At 38.5% G+C, this 16,259-nt stretch overlaps 1 protein-coding gene across 12 annotated transcripts in view; it reads left to right on the forward strand.

Moving 5' to 3' along the window:
* LOC105483597 (EYA transcriptional coactivator and phosphatase 1) overlaps positions 1 to 14,563 on the forward strand; it is a 336,783-nt gene extending 322,220 nt beyond the window's left edge. For 7 of the 12 annotated variants that reach the window (XM_011744523.2, XM_011744522.2, XM_071068121.1 and 4 more), the window contains 2 exons: positions 446 to 546; positions 12,575 to 14,563. In XM_011744523.2, the coding sequence (XP_011742825.2) occupies positions 446 to 546; positions 12,575 to 12,655 (182 nt within the window). In that variant the 3' untranslated portion in view covers positions 12,656 to 14,563. The remainder of the gene's footprint in view (positions 1 to 445; positions 547 to 12,574) is intronic. The other 5 variants (XM_071068120.1, XM_011744520.2, XM_071068118.1 and 2 more) reach the window with 1 other exon arrangement.
* Positions 14,564 to 16,259: the final 1,696 nt, after the last annotated feature.

Raw genomic sequence — 16,259 nt, forward strand, 5'->3', positions numbered from 1 at the left:
TTTGGATCAGATATTTTCAGAGTTTGATATAGAAAAAAAATTTTTTTAATCAAGTTAAAATATGTTGCCAGAATTGCCGATGCTGGAGTTCAGCTTATATATGGGGGAAAAAGAAGTCCCACTGCAAAACAGTACTTTCCCCACCACCCCAACTGCAATGCTGTGATTGACTAGATCTCATTTTTTAATAAAAGAGTCCTTGGGAAGAGAGTATTTAACTATCAGTTTTCAAAGGACAGGACGCCACACTGTTAATTAATTTACTTTGTAATTCATCGTGCTGTGGCACATAGAACCAAAGTGGCATAAAAAGCACTCCTCCTAGAGGCACAAGTGGGACAGTCGAATCAGAGCATGAAGAAAGCATTTTATACAGAAACTTCAAGCACTATCACATTAGGTTACCCAAACTTCACATTTTCTATGACTTATTTTTGTTCACTAGGAAAAGAAAGCTGTTTCGAGAGGATAATTCAAAGGTTTGGAAGAAAAGTGGTGTATGTTGTTATAGGAGATGGTGTAGAAGAAGAACAAGGAGCAAAAAAGGTGAGCATTCCTAGATGGGGCATCTTGTCTCATCTGTTTTTTCAGTCCTCAGGATTCTCATAACTGGATTATTTAAACAGGTTCCATTTCTGTGAAACATACGATGAATATGTGCAGTACTCTAAGCACTGAACAGGGTAAAGTAGAATTCAATAAATATGGAGTGATCCTTTTGAACAGTAGTGTGCACAAACTCAAGAGCCACTAGTAGTGTTCATAGAAGGTAGACTTTGGGAGCAGAACTGAAGTGTTGTTAGTGGTGTAGCTGTCATCCAGAGCAGAGATAACACACGTGCCAGCAGGACCTTCTCTGTACCCATGGCAGACATGCCAGGTGGTTCAAACCTTGTTACCTGAGCCTGGACGCAGCCTAAGAACCTTGCGAACATCCTTCAGAAAGCCTCTACCAGTTGGTCAAAGCTGAGTTGGAAGATAAAACTATCTGCTGCCCCAGAGGACTCGATGTCTTCTTTATATCATGAGGTCCTACCTGTCTCTCTCCGGGCAGGGGGAAGGGAGTGGACCCAAGTATAAATCTCTTGACTCCCACTTTTCCCATTACACTTCATTACATTCTTCTGAATCTCTGCAGGTGAAATTCTATCATTTCTCTGAGCAAAAGCTTTCTCGTTGTGCCTCTCATTGCATTTTTAAAAGCCAAGGGCCACCTTCCTTAGCCTGACACTGAGGGTCTCCACAGTCTGGTTACAGCCTGCCTTTCTGATCTGTCTCCCTCCCGTACCTTACACTGTAGTCATGTCAGTCCACTCAGCTTTCCTTGACCATGCCACATAGCTTTTCCTTCCTGTTGTCTCTCCTTGGAATCTTTTCCCTAATGCCCTTCTGTCATTGTCTTATTCATTTGCAAAATTCAATTCATGTACTACCTTTTCTATTCTGTTTTTAAGAAATCAATTATAGTCATGCTCCCTTAGATTTTAACTGAAGGAGCTACAGTGGTAGATAGCTTGGATTCTTCAGCCAGACAGCATGAGTTTGAATTATGACCCTGCCATTTACCCTTCCTGTGACTCTGAACAAGTTCTTATCCATTTCCCTTTTTTTGGTCTATAAATGGGATAGTAATAGCACTTAGCTCATTGGGCTATTTTGAGGATTAGATTTAGTTAAGATATATAACTCCATTAATATAGATATGTATAAAGTACACAACAAATGGTAGCTATTGTTATTGTTTATGTGCCTGTTTCAGCAAAAAAAAATGTGAGCTTTGCAGATTCAGGGATCTTATTTTGCTTGGTTTGTTGAGACAGTCTTCAAATTTTTTTGTAACTCCCTAAATCTTGTCATAGTTGTACTCTGTAAATGTTTCTTGAATTGAAGAACAATTAAATATTTTATGGGATTAACCAACAGCATAATTTTCCATTCCCTTCCTTACACACTCACTCATAGGAATCCATGTATATTTCCATAAATGATATAGTATTTCAGCCCTTCTGGAATATTTCAGCATATACCAGAAATAGCATATAAGGTCACCAGATTACAGATGCAGCACTGAGCCTAAGTATGATACATGGCCAACCTTCCTACAGGCTCTGAAGATGGCCTAGTTTACCTTCAGTGCCTCTGAGTGCCACCAAATGCATAATCACCGACCCTAATTTTATAACTAGATAATTTCATAAATACCCATAGATAAAGAATGTATCTCAGTCACAAACTTGTGTGAATCTGGTTGGTGCTGGTGGAAATCCACACATGACTTCAGGTCTCCTCATGCTCAATGTGAAGCAGCATTTGCCATTTAAGCCATAGTTCTAATCTTCCCACTTCACCGATGACCAACACTAGCATCATTGGGTGCCTCTGTTACCCCTCTGGGCTGTCTTTATAAAATAAAACCTTTCCCAGACTAAGTCAGAATCCCCAAAACACAATCCTGGAGAGTTAAAGAGAATGTTTTCCAAGATCCAGAATCAAATCTTCTTTCTAGGAAAGCCTCTGGAATTCCCAAGCCATTCCTATTCAGGACCCTCCTAGTGGCCAGCAGGGCAGGGATGGAACACGTTTGCACCTCTGACCAGTATGGCCCTAGGCCAAGGTGTGAATCCATCTCCAGGCTGGTCCTTCTCCCTCTGGTATCCACCAGAAAGTTTAATATCAAAAATTGCCAAAATGTGGCTTTCTTGCTTGTGGTAGGCAGAGAGGGATGCCTATGAAATTGATTACTTAAAATGCAAGGAACACAAGTGAAATCCTTTGGATCTTATCAAGGTTTCTGTGGGTGAGTCCCTTCCTAAACCTTTCTGATACTTACAATTCTTAGAAGTTTGACATCAGTGAACACAACATGGCAAAAACAAAGGAATTCTTGGTTTGGTGTTAGAATTGAAAGTATTAATAGGACTCGAGTATTTGCTGTCTTTGAAGAGCAGTTAAGATTGTTTTTCCTTTTTTTTTTTTATTATACTTTAAGTTCTTGGGTACATGTGCACAATGTACAGGTTTGATACATAGGTACATATGTGCCATGTTGGTTTGCTGCACCCATTAACTCATTACATTAGGCAAATGCTGACACTTCCTGGTAGATTCTAATCCTGGCAGCTTTGACAAACGGGTGCTCAATACATTTTGTTGGTAGAGCGGACATGAAAATTTTATGTATTTCTGATGTAACGAAACATTTTAGTTAAAAGATTTCAGTTAATTTTTATACTGGAAATAGGCTGAGGTTCGTTTTTGGTTGCTTTTGTTGTTGTTGTTGTTTTGTTTTGTTTTGTTTTGAGAAAGTCACCCTCTGTCACCCAGGCTGGAATGCAATGGCGCAATCTCCGCTCACTGCAACCTCCACCTCCTAGGTTCAAGTGATTCTCCTGCCTCAGTCTCCTGCGTAGCTAGGATTACAGGCATGTGCCATGATTCCTGGCTAATTTTTGTATTTTTAGTAGAGACAGGGTTTCACTCCCGACCTTAAGTGATCCACCTTCCTCTGCCTCCCAAAGTGCTAGGATTACAGGCATGAGCCACTGTGCCCGGTCAGTTTTAGTTAATTTTTAATTTTACTGGAAACAGAGTGAGGTTTATCATTTAATTTTTAAATCTATAGACAGTTCCTAAATGTTTGCCTCACTGACTCATAGTCTTTAGAGGGTTTCCAATTACTTCCATGTATATTATAAAGTTTTAATACTAATTTAATACACATTGAATGTTGGTGATGGCAGTAGGAACAACCCAATAAAACAAAATTCAAATGCTGGTACAATTCATTTACAACAGTACCAAAGAATAGATTATAAGGTGTACAGAAGTATTCTATTACAATTATTTGGAAAATCCTTCTTTGTACAAAAGTATTCTATTACAATTATTTGGAAAATCCTTCTCTTTTTTTTTTTTTTTTTTTTTACCTTCTTTCCTAGATCACTCTGATAATAAACTCTGATATTTGTGTTTTCTCAACAACCAATCAATAATTACAGAATAAAATTAAACATAGAATGCTTTAAAAAAGACTGTTTCTACTGTTTATCTTTGGACATGTCTTTTTTTTAAATATAGGGAACACACAAAAAAGAAATTAGGCAGCCACCTGCAGAAAACATACTGTGAATTTTTTGACCAAATGAGTCCTCCTCGCTTTCCATTTTTATTTCATGGATGACTATATGTGATAAGAGCCCAAAAATATCTGCTGTAAACCACTCTTTGTACCTTGAGAACTGCCTGTGTGAATGTGTAAAATGGACTAATTTTTCACAATATCTAAATTTCTGATAATCTTGTAAAAGATTCAGACATCATCAATTTACAACTTAGAGTGAGATGTTGAACATTACTTTCTTATTTTCTAACTTTATTGAAGGAGACAGGTTAACTAGTATATAAATAGTCGTCCTTGTGTATGAGTTAAGAGACAAGGATCTAATCATTTGCAAAAGATAATGAGTATCTTTAAAGTGGAGTGCTACACAGAAGGAGAGAATACTTAATATTTAACCTACAGGAAATAATTTAAGAGGAGAAGCTCTCTACAGTTCAACAATATCTCATTTTTAAAACTACATACAAAAACTCAAGCTAAAGAAACTAAGAGATGGCTTTCTATGCTGTAGGATTAATAATAGTAGTAAGTAACAAAAATTGCTACCAGGCCAGGCTCACACATGTAATCCCAGCACTTTGCGAGGCCAGGGTGGGTGGATCACTTCAGCTCAGGAGTTTGAGACCAGCTGGGGCAACGTGGCAAAACCCTGTCTTTACAAAAGATATAAAAATTACCCGAGCATGGTGGTGGGTGCCTGTAGTCCCAGCTACTCAGGAGGCTGAGGTGGGAGAATCACTCGAGCCCGGGAGGTCAAGATTGCAGTTAGCCGAACTCATGCCACTGCACTCCAGCTGGGATGACAGAATGAGATCCTGTCCCAAAGAAAAAAAGTGCTACCAATTATAAAGCCCTTATTTTATCCCAGTCCCTCTTTTAGGCCTTCCCATCCATTTTTCTCATTAAATCCTCATAATCCTATGAAGGAATCCTTAGACCTATTTTACAGATGAGAAAACTGAGGCACTGTAAGAGTGAATAATTCAGCCAAAAATCACACAGCTAGAAAGTAGCTAAATTAGGATTTGAACTCAGTTATTTCCTCTGACTGTGAGATTTCGCAAAAAGTTTCTGCAGTCTGAGAGTGGTGGCTCACACTTGTAATCCCAGCACTTTGGGAGGCTGAGACAGGTGGCTCACTTGAGCCCAGGAGTTCGAGACCAGCCTGGGCAACATGGTGAAACCTATCTCTACAAAAAGTACAAAAATTAGCCCAGCATAGTGGTGCTGCCTGTAGCCCCAGCTACTCGAGAGGCTGAGGTGTGAGGATCACCTGAGCCTCGGATGTCAAAGCTACAGTGAGCTGTGATGGCACCACTGCACTCCAGCCTGGGCGACAGATTGAGACCCTGTTTAAAAACAAAAGTTTCTTCAGACTATAAACTACATTTATATATCATAAATATGACTTGACTTACAAAAAAAGAATTTACATAGTTTTTCAAAAAGTTAGAGTAAAATGCAATTCTTCTTTTTTTTGGGGAGTTAGATATAACTATATAAGTGTCTTCTTTCCCCTAATTTTACATTCATGATTAAATTTTTTAAAACACGTAATTCTGATATGTGCTTTAGCTCCTGAGCAATTTAGTTTATTAAATAAAATTAATAGCAAACCAATGAAGTTCTGCACATTTGAGCACTAAAATGTTTTGCCAAATCAAAACATTTCACATTGCTTCAAAATTGATTTTAACTATGTAGCTTGTCTCTCTTAGTTTCCTGTGTCCTTCAAAATCTAATACAACATGCTCTTCTTTTCCCTGTAGATATCTGTCATCTCCTTAAATAATGTTCTTTTACTAGAGATTGTTACTTTGTTTAAAGCACAGAAACAAAATCCAGTAAGTAAATCTGCCAGTTGCCTATTTGGTTAATGGTCAGTTGAAATCTATTCTGTCATCCTTATTCTCTTTGCCAGTGTAGTCCAAGGGCTTTCATCAGTAATTTAATCTAACTCTATAATTTGTATCATAAAAAGTACCTCCTTCAAAGAGAAGAAGTTAGAAATACCTTTGTTTCGTAAAAGAACAACCTCATTTTAAAAGGATCTCTTGCAAGAGTTTGTGTGAGTGCCTCTTTGTTCTTAGAAAGATTGTGGGAAGTCTCTACCTATGGAAGTCTTCCTTTGACGTATGCCTTTTGTTGTCAAAATCTACCAGCTGTTCTTTTTTACCGTAAATTATTTGTTTCCCTAATGCAGCATGGCTTGAGAGAAAATGATTAGACCTAGGTATGATTGTTTTAAAACAATGTAGGAAATAGTCTCCTGTACATTGACATCTAGTTTTCACTTCTAGATTAGTAAAAGTGGCCTTGCTAATAAATTAACTATTTTCAGATAACTATTTAAAACAAATATCTTGTTAATGGCGAAGGGAGAAAAAAAATGGCAAGCATCCATTATTCTGCACAATGACAAAGGCTTCATTAAATAAGTTCATTTTATATGTGCATTCTAAAACTTGCTGAAATCCAAGATGAAGCTGAGAACCTGATTAATAGAACCCAATTTCAAGCTTATTTAGGAGAAAAATACAAGCCACTTTTATAAAATAACATTTGTAAAGCAATTTTTTGTTTTTAGTTTAAGTGGGTCATCAAGGTTATAAACACCAAGTGCAGTGAATGTTATTTTTGTAAAGTCATAAATTCATTTATAGTTAATCACTTACTATATGCCAGGCTTTGAATTGGATTTCATCTTCGTCCTTAAAGAGCATACTTACATCTAGAGGGGAAGGAGATATATAAATAAAAGAGCAATAGTTGTACAATAAGTTTCATAATAAGTTCTCCCTTGATATCTTTATTTACAATTTGAAAAGTATTTTTACCTCCATCTGCAAAACTTTCTAAATACGACATGTGCATATGAAAGCACAAATAAGTATTTTTTTTACAGAAATGAGAAGTACATACTTTTTTGCATACCTGCTTTTTCACTTAATCCATCCTGGCAGTTATTCTGTATCAGTACATGAAGCTTTGCATCTCTAATGCTTTTAAGTGACTGCATCGGTATTCCATTATGTGGATGTGCTATTTAACCAGTCCCCTGGGGTGAGCATTTAGGTGGTTTCCAGTATTTACTATTCCAAACAGTTCTACAGTTCATGCATGTGCAAGTGCATCTGTAGGATAAATTCCTAAAACTGTAATACTTAAGTCAGAGGGTATATGCTTTAAAAACTTTGAAACATTGTAATTAACACATTTTTAATAATTCAGGAAAATTCTATTTACATATGTGTATCCACATACCCAGCTTTTTATATGGTTGATGTTATATGTAGTCTAAAGGTATAAATGCTAAATATCAGATGAGGAAGGATGGAGGAAGGAGATTTTTGAAGTTGCTCCAGTAGGCAAGAAGAACAGGAAGGATGTGTCATTGTTTTCCCATCAGGCAAAATTTTGGTTCTGGAGACACAAAAGCATGTGCTAATTTTAGGCCCTGATACCTACTTCTCTCAATATATGCCTAATCTTGATAAACGAATCATATGCATGTTGCAGTTCCAGCTGTCATTTCTGTTAAGATTTGTGGGTAGCTCTGTTTTTAGTCCCAGGGCTTCAGCAACCTGAGAGAATATCTCCGTGTAAGTATCCCATGTTCTGCCCATCTGAATGTCTGAATACAAGCAAATGAATTCAGCTATCCCAAACCAGTTGGCCCACTCAGACATGATTTGGGGTTAATTCCCACCCACCACCGAGTCACATGAACTCTCTCTTCACAATATGTCTTGCATCTATTACACCCACTCCATTTCTACTGTAATTCTACCTAGTTTCTCTGCTACCAGCCAGAAACATCTTTAGTCCATCCTTCCCCAACTGCTGCCCTAAATTGCTTAAAATACCCCCACCTTTTTGTGTCTCTTGGCCCTGAGGAAGTGTTAGCCTCTCGCCTCTTCCATTTACAAGATAAAAGTCTAAACTCCTTAGTTAAATATTCCAAGTGCTGCTACCTTGACTAACCTCCTTAACATCTCTATGATTTTACACACCAGTCCAGCCCTATCCCCCACAGGCCAATTACTCCTCCTAACTGGGAACCCTATCCACTTCCCCTCCACCTCTCCAGCTTTGCCCATTCTTCAAATTCAGCTCAAGCTCAGCTTATCCTTACCTTAGCCCAGGTCACAACTGAGTTCTCTTCTGTCTGAATTTATCTTTTTAATTCTTAATCCCTCATTGCCTTATATTGTAATAAAATTGTTTCATCAGATATAGCTTGCCTGCTGGTCAGCTCTTGGCATTGGGGATATATGTCTTGTGTGTATGACATATCTACTGTAGCTACATTGCTATCCATGTAAAAGACTTTGTTTTGATAATAAAGTCACAGACTTTCTTTGACCTAGAAGCAACCCTGAGTCATTTTCCCTAAACCCTCATGTTATAAAGAAACTAGGGGTTCAGGCAGACTGTGCCATAATTGAAGGTCACAGAGCTAATGTCAAAGTTGAGAATATAACCCGGGCCTCCTCATTCTAGCATGTATTTTTCTTTTCCTCTTTTGCCACCATTTCTCTCTGATTTCACAGAAGAAATGTTTTTTCTAGTGGCTAAACATTGATGCAAAAGAAAAAAAAGTTTACTTTGTATCCAGTTGTCCTGAGAAGCTTTTTATAAATGCATAAAATCTTCACATTGGTACATACTTAGGGAAAATATTACCATTGTGCAGTATTAGTTCTGATTGTTAACAGGAGTTTGACACCTCCTCTCCTCTAGACTCAGTCTTCTTATAGTCATTCACTTAATATAAAATGTGCATGTCTTAAGGAAGACCACTATTTTTGTGAGAATGAAACTGCTAACTACAGCCGACATCACTACCCTGCACGCCATGAAAGAGTGCAGAGGATAGAGTTGCTATCCTTGTGGGTGGAGTGTCCCCAGAGTCTACCAGTTTTCTTTCATGTACGCCTAAGATTTGCAAAGTTTTCACTGTAGAACCTTTGGCACTTCTGCCCACATAAATGGCCCATCCCCACTGCATTGTGATGAGTTGTCTGTAAGGAAGTTTCATCCTTTGACCTCATTTCAGGGTGCTGCTTGACCAGATGGTTCTTACTAATACTCTCTACAGGAAGACTAAAGCCATTCGTATTTTAGTGCCAGTAAACAAGCCAACTAGGGTTGTTTGTGGATTATCTCACCTTTCCAGATAGTGTTGAGTATGGTTTAAAAGAAAAACATAAGCGTTCTCTAGCTGGCATCAACCCACACACATGTACAGATGAGACACACAGCCATTGAACCAGTCCTTTGTTTACTATGAAATTAAATGCCCACTTTATACTTTATGTGCCAAAGAATTAGCTGGATTTTTTTTCAGTTCTTTTTTCGATTTCTCTGAGAGTCATGGCATTCTTCAGTGCAGGATTCTGATTGCACCGATAGTTTTTAGATTTGCATTGTTAATGGTTGTAACTTGTCTGTGGGGAGCATATGGAACCTCAGACAATTGACGTGCAAAATAATTTGACTGAACCTGCTCTGAAAAAAGGTATTGCACTTCGCACAAGTATTTGTATATGTTTTCATGAAGATGGTTGTCCTAAAAGTTTCTAGATGATTATCTGAAGAGCTTTCAGCATCCTTTGTTGCATCCTGAGATAATAGTACTTAAGATCATAGGAATACTATCTAATCCCTTTATCTGTTGACAAGAAACTTTGAGGAAGGGCAATAATGATTGGCAAATCTAGTAAGAAAAACAATTAGAAATAAAGAGGATATAAAAATAAATACCAAGTAGGTGGTTAAATAGCAACACTGCACAGTTGAATACCTGAAAACTTTTAAAATAGTTTTAAAATGTGTCTAAAATGAATTTGAGATTAAGTAGTAAAATGAGTAGCATGCTGAATGGTACATACTTGATAAACACACAAATTCAACTATGTTTGAGTATGTACATATATGAACATATAAAGAAATGTTTATAGTGGTGAGCTTTGTGTAGTAGGATAAGAAATGATTTGTTTTTCTTTATAGGGTTCTATATTTTACAACATGAGTTTCTGTTCTAATGAAGAGGAAAGCTATAACTGATCAAACGTTTTTCTAACCCAGGCCTATGAATCATAATCACTCTTTTCCAGGGTCTATTATCCCACAGAGAATGGATGGGGATGGGGATGGGGAGGGGGAGGGGGAGGGGGAGAGAGAGAGGGAGAGAGAGATTGAACCTGTGCTATGGTGCTGATAATTTACACAGCTGAATAGAAAGCCCACAGAGAACAGGTAGGAGGCATTATAGCATATGAGCTTCAGAGTCACACCTGGTATGGATCTTGGCTTCACTCCTTACCAGCCATTTATTTAAACCTCTCTGTTCCATCACTAAGCCTCAAGTTCCTTTTTTTTTTTTTTTTTTTTTTTAACTAGTACAATAGTAATAATAGTACCTCTGTCTGTCTGAGGTGCGTAGCATAGTGCCTAACACAATATGCAATAAATCATAACTATTGAGATTTATTACAAATAAACTCCTTAGCAGGGCTTACTAGGCCCTGCATCAGTTGGCTCCTGCAGCCACTCATGTCACCAGCCAAGTCTTTCTCTCATACGTATCTAGTATGCCAACAATAAATTTCTCCATTATTTTCTGTCCCCCAATGCACATAACCATCAGAGTGTTTTTCTGAATGTTAATCCTTCATACCTAGCTCAACTATCACCTCCTTTCAGATATTTTCCCAGTTCATTAGGCAAAGGTAATTGCCCACCTCCTACAAGCCATAAATGAACACTGATGATTATTGTGCATTTTTGCTACTCAAAATAAGGGAGGGAGCGACACATGCATCTCTGCATCTTCTACACCTGGCACACTGTGCTCTGTATGAATGAATGCACAATGCTAGGTCTTACAGTGTGAAGTTGCCAAGTAGAGCATCCTTCTAGAAATCTACAAAGACATATTTAGTACTCATTTCTGGGCTGTTCTGTTATCACTCAATAACAAATACATATACAGATACACCAAAATAGTGTTGAGTCCAGAAAGGTCTACATAGTGGAATGTGGTATGTGATTTCAACAGATAATCTGAGGCAAATACATTGTTAATAAGTAATAGTTTGCATCCCAGTATGTAGCAGCTATGTGATCTATATATCAAAATAGTCAGTGGCTTTCACTGTTACCTACACATTAAAAAAAACAAAACAAAACAAAACAAAAAAACCTCATTTCTGTTTGCTTCTATGCCAAATTCTCCTATTAGTCTGAAATTTTTCCAAATTTCTCAGAACTATAATTGCAAATTATACTCCAGACTCCACATTATTTTCTTTTGCTTAAGAATCCTATTCTATAAGGTAAACAGAATTTTGTCCTCTGGAGGGTGACGATTATCTTTCCCTTAAAAAGGTTTTGCTGATGTATTAGTACTTACTATAGTGCTTTGGAGACATAAAAGTTCCTCACATTTTCACCCTTCATGGATGATGTAACTTCTGATTTCTTCTCCTTTTCCTTGTCCTTGGTTTATTCACGTGTATCACAAACATTCCCACTACTTAAACTAGAGTTTTAGATTGAGGTTTAAACAACAACTACAAAAACCTAAAACAAAAAAAACAACAAAAAAAAATTTAGATGTTCATTTAAAATGTTTTCCGTATGGTAAAGCCATTTTAAGGTCAATATGAAGAATAACTGAAGGAAATAAATGGAAAAGTTGCTTCGTATGTGAGCCACAATTAAGTTAGAAAAAATGTAAACTACTACTAACTAAGGAAAACTGCTTAAAGCTTGTACTCATAAAGTACAAGCTTTTTAAACTTTCAGCATGAAAAACCCACTGGATACATGAAAAGCTGCCATATTTGGCAACATTTATTTAAAGCTTGGAATTGGCATTCAAGTCACAGTGTAGATCCAGTTAGGAAATATCCATCCCCTTCAAAGAAACAGACTCTAGATTACAATTTAAAACTCAGTCTAGTATTCTTTTTTTTTTTTTTTTTTTTTTTTGTTTTGAGACGGAGTCTCGCTCTGTCGCCCAGGCTGGAGTGCAGTGGCCGATCTCAGCTCACTGCAAGCTCCGCCTCCCGGGTTTACGCCATTCTCCTGCCTCAGCCTCCTGAGTAGCTGGGACTACAGGCGCCCGCCACCTCGCCCGGCTAGTTTTTTGTATTTTTAGTAGAGACGGGGTTTCACTGTGTTAGCCAGGATGGTCTCAATCTCCTGACCTTGTGATCTGCCCGCCTCGGCCTCCCAAAGTGCTGGGATTACAGGCGTGTCAGTCTAGTATTCTTAGGGGAGGATTAAGTTTGAATTTTTGTTTTAAACAGATGCGATGTTAAGATGTTAGCTGGCATTTTCCATGATACTGAAAATGGGGGTGAGCATGGGAGTGGATTTCCAAAAACACTGGCAGGGCTGGTGCTGGGTGCTCTGTCCTCACGTGTATGTGTGCCTCTGCTGCAGCACGCGATGCCCTTCTGGAGGATCTCCAGCCACTCAGACCTCATGGCCCTGCACCACGCCTTGGAACTGGAGTACCTGTAACAGCGCTCGGCACTTTGACACCACACAGCTGCTCTGTGACCAGGGACAGTTCCAGCAGGCCCCAGTCTCACATCAGCGCCGGCCTCCAGAACTTAGCAATTTCCACCTGCTGATGCGCAGCTGCTGTCAGTCTTGACCTCTGCCCTTGTGGTGAATGGAGGACCACGTCTATTTCTTCAGAACAGCTGTTGACTCTAGTACTGTGAATCCAATGAAAATAAGCCATGAGAATGTTCTAGCACAGCGTAATGTGTCTGCCACATTAACTACACGGTTCAAACCTGTGAAGAAAGGACCTGCAAACGCTTCAGTTGTTAGCATTTTCAATGTGATATAAACAGCTTCTCCAATACAGCAAACCCAATTGCACAACAGAGACTGAAATGTGTTTCCTGAATACTAGTGGAGGAATTTTCTTGTAAAGAAGGTTTACTTTTTGGTGTCTCATACCCAGGGTAATCTGTACATCTCTACTTATTTATGAACAGACTTTTTTAAAAAAAAAAAAAAACAGCTTTATTGAGGTATAATTCACATACCCTACAATTCACCTACCAGACGTTTTTAACATCAAATAATTGAAGAGACAATAGCATTAGAAATAAGTGATTAAAGGCCTCTGCCTCACAACGTGGCAAGTACAGTACTTTGAATTTTAGCACATCGCATAGTAGTTTTAAGTATGTCTAATTTAAACGTATAATATGTACATCACTGAGACAATCATGTACAGAAAGAATTTTTGGTGTAAATTTGTAATAATGGATGATTCTTTTACATATTGTTTAGGGAAATGATATTGAAAGGTAGCAATGCCTTGATAGTGAAGCATGAGGCAGCATGTGCACAAACTCAGGTGCCATGCCTTATCTAAGTATTGGGTATAAATATGTAGATAATGGATTTTTTTTAGATACTGTTGTCAAGACCAAAAGCATGGATGTCAAGTGTCAGTAAGGATTTTGTTTTCTAAAATTTTTTCCTGCATCAGTTCTTCTGAGGGCCTTGATGAAATAACACAGCAGTTTCTTAAACAATTTGAAAAAAAATGAGTTCTCCTACCACCTCACTTTTTCATTTCCACACTAATGTATTATATGTAACTACTTGGAAAAAATAATTATTCAAATGCTTCTTCCCACAAAGAATATAGATGATAGTAGATATATTTTATTAATAAAATGGTTCATGAATTGGAGACTAACAAAGTTTTCATGTGCTCAGAATTATTATCGTGTCTGCATTTTCTTTCGATAAAGGAAGACACACGATGCTAATCCGGAAATCAGCAAGCTTTGCATTACTCCCTACGTGCATATTTTCTCTTTCTTCTTTCCACTCTGAGGAAAGTTCATTGCCATTGTCATCACTGTGGAAACAATGTTCCTCTCCACCTGCATTATGTACTACATGACAGGCATCAATCTTGGGAATTAAAATTATCACCTTTGTCACACCATAAGAGTTTCTCCAAAAGTGGTCAGTTTGGCTGGGCAATATTTTCTCTAATCAAACACAATCCATTGTCATGAAATTACCCTTAGGATGAGTCTTCTCTAATCATATATTAGGGAAATAAAACACCAGCTTTGACCCAAAGTAGCCGAAGAGCTACTTCATTCTTTTCTGAAGTTGTGTGTTGCTGCTAGAATTAGTCATTTGTGAATTATCCAAATTGTTTAAATTCACAATTGCATTAGTTTTTTCTTCCTTTTTGCTTGAAGCAAACAGTTGACAATTTTTTAACCTTTTCATTTTATGTTTTTGTACTCTGCAGACTGAAAAGACAAAGTTTATCTTGGCCTTACTGTATAAAGGTGTGCTGTGTCCACCGTTGTGTACAGAATTTTTCTTCATTAATTTTGTGTTTAAGTTAATAAAATTGATTTGTGATGTACTGTAAGCTCCCTGACTGTCGGGATCATCTTTTTCTCTTGGTTGCATTAGGACACCCAAAGTCTAACAAAAGGAAGTTGTATGAAATAACTGCAGTGATGGCTTTATCAGCCCTTTAGGGGACTGAACTTGCAGGGTAACAGCTGTTTCTTTGATCACTGTAAGTACTGATGAATGGAAAAGTTTTTCACTTCTCCAAAAATTATATAAACTAGACCCTTACTCAAATTTACCTGCTGTAGAACATAATTCAGCATTAAGTATCTTGGATTGCAGAGCAGATTTAGCCACTGACATACCCAAGGGACAACACTAGACAGCAGTTTCATCAATAAAGAATGCCCACAACAGATACCTCTATGATTTGGCCAGATTAATCACTGACACCTATAAAAAGCACAACTGGCTTCCTCCTGAGAGTTTAATCTTAGAAGCACACATTCAAACATGAAAACACATGAAAATCAAACATGCGCTGCTTCACCCATTTGTCAGGCCCCTGATGTGTATTTTTCATACACACACACCAGGTCAAGTGGCCTGAATCATGAGATGCCTGAGCATACCCTGACACCCCAAGAATGAAAAGACTTTGGGGAAAATCTTAAAGAGAGACAGTGGTGGGCAGCAAAGGGGTTTTTAGGGCTTAAATTAAGAAAGTATAAAAAATAGGCCAAATGGAGGGCATACCCAGAAGATGAGTTTTCTAAAGCACCACCTCTAACATTACAACTCCTGGTCGAAATTTTTAATGGCTCCTCTTTGATCATGGATTTAGGGCTCAGATTTCTCCCCTTGGCATTCTAGAGCCCCCAAATGCAGTCTCTACTTTCTTCCCAGCATTCTCTCTCATTACTGAAATTAGCAGATCATCCCTTCCTTCATGGGGTGAAGGAAGTCATTTTGGGCAATGAGAATGCTTTGAACAAAGATATGGCAGAGATGCTTGAGAGCTGTTTGGTGCATTAAAGAGCTTAGTATGCTAGCCTACAAAAGTCCACTGCATTGTTTTGGCCTCGTCCAGAAAACAAGCTAAAAAAGTCCGATGCCTGACCTTGAGCACTGGGACAGTGACATTACAATTTTTGGAAGGGCTTAATGAGCAAGACTAATGGAGGCGAGGGAGCGATCTACCCTGGGCAGCCTGGGCAGGCAAGAAAGGCTTCCCTGAAGAACCAATGTCTCAGCTGAGACCTGAAGGCTGGGGAGGAGTTGACCCAAGGGGAGTGGAGAGAAGAGCAAAGCATGAGAGCAGCTCAGAGTGAGAAGGTGGGCAGCAAGCTAGGGAAGGAGAAAGGAAGGGCAGGAGAGCCAGGACTATGGGTCTGGGACGCAGAGATGACAGGTTGGGCGGCCAGGAGAGAGAGGAGGCAAGGGCTTTAACTGTCCATCTCAGAGTAAAGCTACAGGCTTTGTGCCTTTATGGTACATGAGCATGACTGCTTACCCTTCATGAGAGAAAGAAAAGGGAGAGGATAGGAATAGAAAGGGCCTAAGGCTCCCGCATCAGCACACACAGCCTTCACTACTGCTCATGTTTCTATGCTAAACTAGATTTCAAATATTAGGTCTAAGGAGTATCTAGTTGAGCCCACTTTACAGGTTACAAAACTTGGGTTAAATGCTTTGCCCAATGGGGCACAGACAAGCTAAGCAAAGCCATGACCCCAGCCCACCCTCTTGGATGCAATACTGAATCATGAAAAGA

The sequence above is a fragment of the Macaca nemestrina genome, chromosome 8, assembly GCF_043159975.1.
Source record: "Macaca nemestrina isolate mMacNem1 chromosome 8, mMacNem.hap1, whole genome shotgun sequence".
In the NCBI taxonomy this organism is placed as follows: domain Eukaryota; kingdom Metazoa; phylum Chordata; class Mammalia; order Primates; family Cercopithecidae; genus Macaca; species Macaca nemestrina.